Raw genomic sequence first — 12266 nt, 5'->3', positions numbered from 1 at the left:
ATTAAATGCTATTAAGAATAAGCTAATTAAAAAAACCTAGATCTACTGCATCAGCCAGCACAGCAGTACCCTGAGATGTTACATGACAACTGTCTAACATCACTTACAGTACATAAGATTTTAGAACAGGAAATGTTTGCTTTATCATCCAGCTCTACCCAATGAACAAGGCAGAAATTTAAAGGCAGACAGTGGCCAAATCACGGCTATTGAATGGTTAAGGGTTAATAACCAAGTTCTAACAATCTTCCATATACACCAGGACACAGCTCCAGTGCTACTAGGACCAGCAGCCTTAGGGATTTTGCAGCTTCAAGAACAGTCTGTCCTGACAGGACATACTGATTCCTGTTAAGGCTTGGACCTAGGCACAGCAGATCAACCCGGCTGTGCCACAGACAACAGATGAAACAACTCTCTGCCTGGAAGTCCTGGTGTTTGTAAAACCCTGAAGGATTTAACAGAGGAGCTTTGACCCTTTGTGTACAGGTTTAGCGGTCATCACTGCTGACATCTCTACCAGAGCCAACCGCGACATTGTAAAGTTGGAATAAAGGTATGGTTGTCCATCAGGTCAATCCTGGCATACTAGTAGTTATTACCAAAGTGGATGTGACCTAAGACATGGAATGTGAAAACTCATGGTCTGCGGCACAGGTACACATGTCCTTCCACTGTTTCAGCTATTTGTCAATAATTACATACAGATGGACAGGATGGACAGCTAGGACTAGTTATTCTAAACTGCTGTATTAAACTAACCATGTATCTTAACTTAGTAACTTGGAATATCTCATATTAATATTTCTTACATTTAACATGAAACTCTTAACATTTCTTTCCTATTTTAAGCTGAAGCTGTCTCAACAATCAATTAAAACATTATTCAGCAAGCTGTCTAGAAAACAAGGATAAAGCCTTGAAATGTTTCTAACATGAATAAAGCCAGGCAATGAGAAAGGACAAAAGATGGCAACCAATACACACATCAAATTTTTGTTGAAAGGGTTTTTAAGACTATTCAGCTCAGGACGGATACTAGCAATTTTCTGGGTATTACTCAAACTTGGATTAGGCTGCATAAGCCTCAGAGTTAAATTTAAAAATCAATCTATTGTCTTCTATTGCCTTATATTCACCTTCAATACATTGTTAAAAGTAGGATTCTGTTTTATAGTGTACCATTACTATTACCTTAAAGAGGTAAATTTGTTACTTTACTTGATCATAAAAAAACAACAGCAATAATTAGAATAAGAAAAAGGCAAGAAAGGGCTGTACTCTCTGAATTCAGTATAGCTCTTACCTAATGCTATTGCTGCCCATGCACAATTTTTAGCTGGTTAACTGGCCAGATTGGTTAGCAGATTTGTAAAATTACTGAAAATCTATAGTGACTGGGTGAAGTGCATCAAAAGTTCATAATACAATATTTACTTTGTGAATTAAGTGAGAATTTAAGCACTGTCATTGAAGAATTGTAATGAAAATTATAATCTTTAAGAGGGAAAGGAAAAATCATGGAGCTGGAGGCAAGTAGGGGGGGTGACACTATAGAAGATGCAGCAGAAAGAGCAAGGCCATAGGAAGGAGGCAGGAAAAATTGTTATATGACAATAAATGGACATAAAATAACAGAGAATGAAATAAACAATTAACCGTTAAAACCTAAAATGTTGTGGTAAAAGCTTTTTTAGCTAAAGTATGAGAATGAAAGTCCTTCTACTGATAATAAAAACTTACATTTTAATTTAACAGCTTCACTGATGCACAGATTTTTTGGAAAGTTTTCATATTTATTATTTTACCTTTATACTACTGTGCCATGTAACAGAACCCTTTCACAGCATCTTCCACGCTGTTTCAAATTTGATGAAGAGAATTAAAGCAACTCAAGGCATATTAAAAACCCCACTACTCTGTGGGGGAAAATCCTACACCAAGTAAATGAATAAGTACATTAGACAACATGGTTTTAAAAGTTTGATGGTTTTAAACATATAGCACTGAAGTAAAACTCTTAGAAACACTCAGATCCCAAACAGAAAAATGGTTAAGTACTTGGTTGAAGTAATTGAATGGTTAACTACTTCAACCTACATTTTTACTGATTCTAAATGGAAGTTTTTCTACATAATCTTACATGTATTTTTAACAAGGTTAACAGACACAGTGAAAAAGAAAAGGGGGGGGGGCAGAATTAAATTTGTTAGATAAAGATATTTCAGTCCCATTTAGTTTCACAAAATTGGGAAGACTTGAGACAGGGAGCTCCAAGCTTTGGAACGAGAGATTAATGAGATTAAAGACGAGCCCAAACTACAAAGTTTATGCCTGGACCTAATTTATAGCACAATTTGTAGACACAAAAACAAGTAATATGAGACCCCTCAAATCTGGGGTTCCCAGAGAGCCCTCGTTAATCACTGGTCTTTCCTCTAAAAGTGACCAAAATCAGCATCAGATTAGGTTTCACAACAACTAAAGACTGTTGGCTTTTGTGTGGCTGTGACATAAACATAAAAATGCAAATAAAAGAAAACATAAAAACAACTAAAAAGGAATGTTTGAAATTATAACAACACCGTCATGCATTGGGAGATCAGGACTTCTGTGACTAGACAGAAAATCTACCACAAAATACACAGAATTTCTTCAACTGCTTTAATCCTTACTACTGAAGTTCACAAACATATATACACATCTCAATCTGAATTAAAATGAACAAAGGAGAACAACTGACTGTTCAACTTCAGAATGTGAAGTTCTTTACTTACTGGGACTAAATACCGCTATGGAAAAAAGTCGGGCACACAAAGTATAGACAACTAACCAGACGTGTTCATGATTACCAAATTCCTGTATTTACCTGATGGTATGTAGGCACTCTGCACTTCTTCCTCGTTTTGCTCTGGGCAGCATAAGAAGCTCACTGCACGGACAGGATGGGTGGTGAGTGAAACAGATATAATTATGAAGCATTAGATGACATGGGTTATGCCAATGATACGCAAATGAAAACATAAAAAGAAACAAGAAGCTTCCACCCAGATAGATAGTCTGATAATGTTCAAACCCAGACTGCACTTCTCACAGAATATAAGCCAAAAAATGCCCGTGATAACTACATTTTCAAGAAATTCCTTTTAGTGTGGCACCTAATTTTGTGGGATTTCTCCTTTTAAAATTTAGAAGTATTGTTTCAGAGCTCTTCATGACAAAAGGAATCCATAAACCAGCTACATTTCTCTAATATCCTCCTTTCTCATTAATTAATTGATGAAATACTTTCAAAAAAAAAATTATGCTTGTTTGTTGGTAGGTTTTTTTTCTTCCTAAGCCACATATACATGAAAAAGCAGGGAGGGTTTGCTACTCATTACTGCAGATCAGTTTATGGGAAGAGTAACCAGTCACCCTTTTGGGAAAAACAAAAATATACATTCTTTGGAAATATTATGTTTGGCCAAATATAAATTCTTACTCATAGATCTTGACAGTATTTTGTAATGCAATCCTAAAGAAACAAAATATTGCTAATCAGCCATCAGACTTTTTGTTTCTTATTGTTTCCAATTGAGAAAATCAGCCATCTATTCTATTTTTCATTTACTGTAACCAAACACATGCTACAGCCAGCAAGATGGTAAAATTAATACATATTTATGCTTATGGTAAATGTGACTATGATATGAAATATCCTTTGAATTAATCTTGAAGTTTTATGCACTTCAATACAATCAGAAAGACCAAGCTCCAAACCTCCTAATTATTGTAAATATGAAATTAAAGCTAAACTTCATGGAAACATGTTCTTTTAAAAGAAGCAGGGAATCATATGAAGTACTATGGTGACAAAGAGAGAAAAGATTACAAAATAGATAAAGCAGCAGTTGTTCAACGTGTTTTGTGCTTCATGACATTATAAAAGGACCCATTTAATTTATGCAGTATAGGTAATATTTATCTAAAATTCTAAACTGGGCAGCTTGAAATAATGGCTTGTGAGTCACGTGTGAGATTTAACTTTGCATCTGGAACCACTAGCCTGATGTTGATGCAACAAAATGTATTAAATTTTTGGATTTTTTAAAGCAAAATTTCCATTCATAAGCTCAGAAGACTGACAGAATTTATATGCAGGCTTCCAAATTACAAATAAACATGCATTTTAGGAAAAAAGTTACCATTTTAAGAATTGCGAAGTAGATGCACAGTCCACATTAAATCATAGGATACCTCGTTAATATTTACTCTACCTTTGCTAAGCCAAACAGTGTGTATTGTAATTGGCCCATGGCAAACAATAATATAAAATTAATCCAGAAAAGGGATATAAAATAGAAAATCCACCATGAAATCTTCAAGTTAAGAAAACAAAGCAAAAGATCCATCACAGTAGATTACCGATAATATAAGAAGATATTCATAGTTCTATAATAAATTAAGTCTAGTTTGGAGACGTTTGAAATAAAGATTATTGTTTTAAAACAAGTGTTTTCTAATGTGAGTATTTTAATACTCACATTTACAGATTTTATTTAGGAAAAAAATACTAAAAAAAATTTAAAAGGCTATGCCCTTGAAAATTGGATTATGACCCTAAATTCAGAGCAAAGTATAGCTAGATTTCTTAATAAAAAGCTTTTCCTAACAGATTTATATATACACACACACATACAGGTGTGTATATATGTATATAAATATACATAAAAAAGATAAAGTGGACAAATCTGTTCCACTGGAAATTTATCACACCAGATACTTTAGTAAGAGGCTATAATAACTATTTTTACAAAAATCTATTCAGAATACTCAATATTCCTTTGGAACCAATAACAGATCATTGAGCAAATGATCAAAAGTAATCAGCAACTGTAATTTCTGACATGTAACTATCAGGTAATTACTCACTTTTCAAGCTAAGTTTAGGTTAGGTATCTACATGAATGTACTTGTTTAGATGAAAGGTTCAGTAAATGAACAAAACATAATACTTATACTACTATTAATACTAATACATAAGATTTTTTTGAAATCCTTGGATGTGACAGAGAATCTTCCTCAACAAAGCTGGTTTTGATGTTCCCTATGATGCTGCTCTTATGTACTGAAAGACAGTGAAACCTGCAAGAGTTGTTAAATAGTCTCCACAATTGAAGAAATCTGGGGGAAAGATGAAAAGGAAAACAGGAAAAAAGAGACCACTTCAGACAAGATTATTACTCAAGGAGAGTAAGTACATGGACCCACATCTTTAAATTGTGCAAATAAGCCACGTGCATCCTTCATGTCCGATCTTTAAACTTCTGAAAAGCTTCTTCTGAACATGGAAAAGGAGTGAAGATCTTGTCTTACTCCTCTGAACAAATCCAGCAGCCCATTGCTGCTGTGGCTCTGGTCTGATGGCTCATCTCCAAGAAAGCCTCAATGCAAGCCCTGGTCTCCAAGCATAATCCACGCTTGTATTATCATTTATGTCATGGTTTGAGGCTTTACTGGAAGAACATTTTCTAGGCAGTTAACTGTCTATATTTATTTCTACTGACAAAAGCTACTTTTTAATGTCTCTTCCTTTTCAGATGTGCTGAATAAGAAATCTGTTCAACAAATGTCTTCAGGAATCTTTTGAATATCTCACTACTTATAATAAATAATAACATGAAACATTTGCAACAAGTGGAAATTACAACAATAGACCTTAGACAATTCTGTGCATACTTCTTGCCTATAAAGTTGATTTTTAAAATGTTCCAAATAACTCATTCATTCCCATCTGTATGTTATCACATTAAAAAAAGCAAAACAGGCAAGATCATATACAAAATTGTACTAGTTTAACTGCAAAAGCCATCTGTTATTCTATTTCTATGTTGCTTCAAAACTAGACAAAGAGTTCCAGAGATTTTTATGCTTTGTTCTTTACATGTTTTCACATCACTATGAAATCTATGTTCTGTATTGAATTTACTGGATCACTTGGAAAGGTTCTCTCATCCTTCCTCATAAAATAGTAACTTACTGCAAAACCAAAAAAAATATCCAAAGACATTACCTAAGATAATTGATCTTATATGAACGGTAAAAGTTTGCCACTATAGTTTAGCTATATGATTTTTTTTTTAAGTAAACAAACAACTCACAAACATCAATAATCTGTGTAACTGTCATCAATGTTTTCCAAATATTGAACTGAAATACCTTTTTCAACCTTTTTCAGCTATAAATTGAAGATAAATTCTCATTTTCTTCCATTTTATTAGAATATATTCCTAGATACCTGAAAACAATGCCTACTGGGAGAGATCAAGCGTTCTCTGGGGAGTGTAACCACTGCATGTATTCCAGGGAGAGGTATGTATGTGTCACACATCTAAGATTGGAGATTTTTGCTAATTACAAGCACCACAACTATCCTTGCTATGCTTGAGCACTGTACCAAGTTCACCAGAATGTTACATAAGATACTGTGAGACTGCATATATAAATGTCCAAAAAATCTATAAGCACAGGAATGCAAATCATAGCATACGCGACTCCCAACTAGTAGGAATGCATGCCTGGTATTTTGCTGGCTACCGAAACAGATAAAGTCTGAGTTACAAGAATAGCTTGGGCATACATGTAGATTTATGGTTTTCTGGCAAAAATCTCTGGGCTTCATTCACACGATAAACAGCAGAATACTCCAGGACAAGCACCCAAGAACTGTTAGTCTAGATACCTGCTATAACTGGCAAACCAGTGCACAGTTTTACCAAAAAAGAGGTATAGATAATTTAACCATGACACTAGATTCATCAGTCAGGATGATTTCTCTCTCTTCTCCATTACTATCAGTCATGTTTCTACTGAACACTTGAACATTAGGCAAATTGACAAAGACATTTCTAAACTTTTTTCCAAGTTCAGGCTGACAATGTACCTTTCTTGATCAGACAAATACTGACTATCCATGTCTCTGGATCTGTAATCAACTGGAGTTCTGGAGGCATCATGGTGTCTAGTTGGAGAACGTGATCTTCTCATTTGATGAATTTCATCTAAACTCCTGAAAGGCAGAAATACGTTTGATAATCTTGTTTTCTCATAAATAACACAGCTTAAAGGATTACAGTACAAGTTGGTTGAAAGGAGTTTTTAATCATTACATTGTTAACATACGACTTCTAAAAAAATATTGGATCCTAAGATTAAAAAACCCCCAACCTGTAAGTAATAGAAAGCAGCTATTTCTACCATATTTAGAAGTACACATTTGTTTCTGTGTACACTGATTGTTTCAGTAATGGCATTTTCAAAGCCTGTACTTAAAGAATAACTGAGATAACACAAGAACTGATAATGCCTCACACGAAATTAAGTTTTACGCATTTCTAGATGCATAGCCGGATTTCTAAAGGGCTGATTTTGGGCCATCAGCTTTTTGCAGGTATCACCAAATATTCTTTAAGAAATTCTGGGATAGGATATGGGAACTTGCAGCAGATTTTATCAATCTATCTCAAACTAAGTGTACAAAAGGGGTATGAGTTTGTACAAATGCAGGTAAGCTCTGACCTCCGTGACAGTAATTTAAAGCTCTCTTCACATGGAATAGAACAAGAAAAGAAACTACTACTTGAAGGAATATTCTTCCTTTAGTTTTATAACTGCCATTGGAACAAGAGGCATTAGTTTTTCAAAGTATAAAAAGGATAGGCGGAATTGACTATGAAATATTTCATTTGTGCATTGTGCTTGTAGATAGAAAGATACAACAAGAGGATATATAATTGTTTGCAAAAGCAGAACGAGGAGCTGTCATTCTCTCTACCATTAAAAAAATCAGTGCCACAGTCTGTTTTACATACAGCCATACTCTTCTATCTGTTAAGGATGTATTACTGAGAAATGCAACAGCAAGTGATTTGGTGGGTAGTGAAATAGCTTCATCTGTAAGAACTAATGTAACAGAGGGGGATGCATGCAGGGACTTAAGAAGCACACAAAATTTCAATGTGCAAAAACAGTATATATGGCATGGAGGATGGAAAGGAAGAAGTAAGATCATCAGGATTCTCAACTGGGAGGAGAAGCTGGTTTTCCAGAATGTATCATCATTTTGAAACATCACAGATGTCTGGTATTAAATGACCAGTGATGGAACTCACAAAAACCCCAGAAATGATGGATAAGGACACTACCGTAACACAGAATTTTATACACAAAATTCAGCTAAGAAGGGTAGATTCTCAGTAAACTACCACAGCTAGTGGGCAATAATATTGTTAGTGCAACACTTCAAGCTCTTGCTGTAATTCAAGATCAGTTTCCTAGAAATTAGAGGAAAGAAAAACTGGTAAAAACTGGATGATTTTTAGGGTTCCATGAGAGGTTGCAAGAGAGGTTTATTGCCCTGCACAATAAAACAAGCAAAATCGAGTGGGTCGCTTTTTGTGCTTAAACAGTCTGTATACCACTATTCAAAAAAAAGCTCAAAAAGGATTCTCCTATGAACCCGTTGTCTATTAAAAGCAGTAAATGCAGAAGATAGAGGTTTATAAATCACTATCTGATTCTGCAAAGTATTTTTTACTTCTTCCATTAAAAATGTCACATTATAAATACAATTGATAATTTCAGCTTGCTGCTACTTCAGATTGAACTGTTAGTTCAATTCATAGCTATTATACAATTAGTACATGCCACTATTTATTATCCTACAAATATGCTTAAGTGGCTTCACACAAGATTCAGCCACTGACTGACTGAAAAAACATTTCCAAACCTACATATTAGTTATGGTACACAGATAATGAATCACAGAGAAAATATCAGTAAAAGAGGCAAGTCTTACAAAGTTATGATTCATCCCATGAGTGCTCTTGAATGATTAATAAATGTATACATCAAGTTCAAATACTACACTATTAAATTCAGATAGAAAAAAAGTTTTAAAATTGTAAAAAATTGCTGAACAAGAAAAAAGTAAATAATGAGAGATTATACAAACTTGAAACCACCAAGTGTTTCACTGACTTGTGATGCCTACCTCTGTAATGGCACATTTGGTAAACGTGAACGGGTCCTGCCCTGATCGTCGCCACGGTGAGGAGATACAGATCGTGAACGATGATGTGTTGTTCTTTGCTGTTCTGGCACAGTTAGCGTCGTAGATTTACTTTCTCTAGTGCTAGATCTATAACCTACTGGCAAGAGGGCAACAAAACGAAATTAGAGAATAAAAGTCTGGCTTTGGAAAGAATTCAGATGGTTAGTCCTTCCAGGAACACACATCTAAATGCTTACACACCTTTCAAGTCGTCATTCAATTTTTGTACATCCCGATGTATCATGCAGCCAGGATAAATTACTAGCATTACCTTTAAATGTCTACATGTACAGAGACAGAGAAACTGAGGAGATTTTCATTATGTACTGGAAGATGTGGAGGAGAGGACTGAATTAGTTTTCTGACGTGGGGAAGAGAACCCATAGTAACTTGTATTTCAAAATTGTCAAACAGTAGCAAATATTTGAAAGGAATCCAAGCAATGTAGGTTTACCTCATCCAACAAATGGAGAAGGGGTGCTTGTGTACAACAGCGCAGACTCATCTGGGTCATATATAAAGCATCCTTCTGACTCTTATTTCAGTTAAATACAAAGATGTTCTACTGAACTTGGCCAAAGCCACCTACTTTCAAAAATTACAAGCATTTAGAGTCTATTGTATAGAATATTGGGTATTGTATACTCTGTAGAACATTTTTTCCAAATACTATGAATGAGCTGCCAAGTTTCTCATAGTTCATTTTTACATAGGATTAAAAAAAAATCAGCAGTACATTTTAAAGCATTGATATTTCTATGCTTTCGTCCATGTAGCACACTGTTTGCCTTGTTAAACACTTTGAACCCCATTCTAAAACAGACAACGAAGCTCAGTGAGATGAACAGCTTTCAAAAGGTGCCTGCTATCTTTCCAAAAGAGCCTAAGGAGATTTGCTTAGAATTTAGTTGCTCACTTCTAGACATTTCAATTAGATTACAAGAATGCCTTGATAGAAAATCCCTCGATGACAGAAAGGGTCATCCCTTAAGTCATCCCTTAGTGACTTCACAAATTATTGTTTAATTCCAAACTAATAATTGTACTGCTTCTCTGAACTTGTCTAGCATTAAGTTCCTGTAATGTGTTATTTTGTTCAGCTAAAAAACCGGCCTATATCAGAAATCTTCTTTCCATGCAGGAAAAGACTATAATTTAGTCACTCATTTGTCAATTGGATAAATTAAGTACGTTGCACTTTTTAAGGATCTTGTTATATAGCTTCAAGTTTGGGGCTTTTTTTTCATATTTTGTATAATTAGTATAATCCTTGTAGTTCTCTGATCTTCTACCAAGTTATTATAGCCCATATACAGAGTCTGTATTAGGCTTGGTCATGTTTTCAATGACACTCAATAACCTGTTTAGCTGCAAGTCTGAACCCTGATCACAAACAAGGAAGCATTCATGCTTTTTTTCCCAAATTGTGCATCAGTTTACAAACATATTCTAAAACGGACACGTAACTTATCTGAATGCATTACCTCACTATTAGACCTGGAGAAAACACTTTGTTAAAAGTGATAAGTAACCCTAAAATAAGAGTATCTTCCACCATAGAACAGATTCATCTTAGTAACATGACACTGAGAACAGGGACCTACACTAGATGATGCATTTTATCATCCAAGGAACTCTAAGACTCTTTTCCCTCATTATACAGTTTATAATATCACAGCCTCCAGAACTGTGTCCACCTTTTATACAGTATTGAACAAATTAGCATAAGTTATCCAAAGATAACAGTAGAGCACCTACGTGCTGTAGCATCCTACAGTAGCTTTTGCGTTAACATCAGCTTTACAGCAACTTCAGTAAATAAAAAAAGATTGGCTTCAATAAGTTCTTGTTGCCTTTAATGTATTTACCACTACCAATATGATAGGGAAGTCAGATAGGAAGGAGACAGTGTTGACAAAAACATGATTAGACAGTTTCGGTACAGACTTTCTGGTTACTGTCAGCTGGAAAACATATGCAGAAAGACCTTTGTAAGTTCTGCTATCATTTTGTCCAACTTTTGTGTCTTCGACTTCATAGTATAGTGGCTGGTGTGAGAATATGGGAAACCTCTTTTCTTCCATTTCCTGAAGCAGAGGGGTGGGATGAGGTTAATAGATCAAAGAAACAAGAAGCACTATGAGTATTGATAGATCTTAGAGGGTAGGATAGGGCCAAAAGAAAAGCACTCGTAGTAAGAACATATCACGTAGCTCAACTATAGGCTTGCCAAGCTGGTGAAGAAGGCTTTAAACTAAAGTTGCCGGGGGAGGGAAACATCAATCCATTCCACTCCTACCAGTTTGATGTCAGTGCCAGCAATAGATGCCCAGAGCCAGGAAAAGGATCACAGGTCAGCAGAAGAAGATCTGAAGTGCAGCGCAAAGGAATTCCAGCCGCTCCAGCCAGTAAGTCAGCTTCATCAGGTGCCCAACCTAAATGCCTCTATGCAAATGCATGCAGCATGGGGAATAAACAAGAGGCGTTGGAGACGTGCACATCATGCAGACATGGTGAAACGGCTCCTATGACTGGAGTGTTGGAATAGAAGGATACAATCTCTTTAGGAAGGACAGGCAGGGGAGAAGAGGAAGGGGTGTCACCCTTCACTTTAATGACAGGCTGGAGTGCATGGAGCTCCACCTGGGAGACAGATGAGGAGACGACTGAGAGCTTATGGGCCAGAATTAAAGGGAGAGCAGGAACAGGTAACACTGCGCTACAGGCTACCTGACCAGGAAGACCAGGTGGATGAGGCCCTCTATAGACAGATAGGAACAGCCTCATGTTCACAAGCCCTGGTCCTTGTGGGGGACTTCAAACACCTCAATATCTGTTGGAGGGACAACACAGCAGGGCACAAGCAATCCAGGAGGTTCCTGGAACGCACTGATGATAACTTCCTCCTCCAAGTGATAAAGGAGCCAATGAGGAGAGGTGCCATGCTGGAGCTTGTTCTCACCAACAAGAGGTGGTGAGGAATGTGAAGCTCAAGGGTAGCCTTGGTGGCTGCAGTGATCACGAAATGGTGGAGTTCAAGATCCTGAATGTAGCAAGGAGGGTGCATAGTAAGCTCACTACCCTGGATTTCAGGAAAGCAGACTTTGGCCTCTTCAGGGATCTGCTTGGTAGAGTACCATGGAACAAAGCCCTGGAGGAAAGAAGGGCCCAA

At 36.1% G+C, this 12266-nt stretch overlaps 1 protein-coding gene across 50 annotated transcripts in view; it reads right to left on the bottom strand.

Moving 5' to 3' along the window:
- The window catches only part of RIMS1 (regulating synaptic membrane exocytosis 1), a 346977-nt gene that overhangs the window by 119526 nt on the left and 215185 nt on the right, over positions 1 to 12266 (bottom strand). For 26 of the 50 annotated variants that reach the window (XM_075747454.1, XM_075747452.1, XM_075747455.1 and 23 more), the window contains 3 exons: positions 9035 to 9191; positions 6926 to 7051; positions 2870 to 2932 (listed from right to left, as the gene is read on the bottom strand). In XM_075747454.1, coding sequence (XP_075603569.1) covers positions 2870 to 2932; positions 6926 to 7051; positions 9035 to 9191 — 346 coding nt within the window. The remainder of the gene's footprint in view (positions 1 to 2869; positions 2933 to 6925; positions 7052 to 9034; positions 9192 to 12266) is intronic. The other 24 variants (XM_075747453.1, XM_075747464.1, XM_075747459.1 and 21 more) reach the window with 3 other exon arrangements.

This window comes from Balearica regulorum, chromosome 3, assembly GCF_011004875.1.
Source record: "Balearica regulorum gibbericeps isolate bBalReg1 chromosome 3, bBalReg1.pri, whole genome shotgun sequence".
In the NCBI taxonomy this organism is placed as follows: Eukaryota; Metazoa; Chordata; class Aves; order Gruiformes; family Gruidae; genus Balearica; species Balearica regulorum.
Note: the sequence above shows the minus strand (reverse complement) of the source record. Positions and strands in the feature narration are given on the sequence as shown.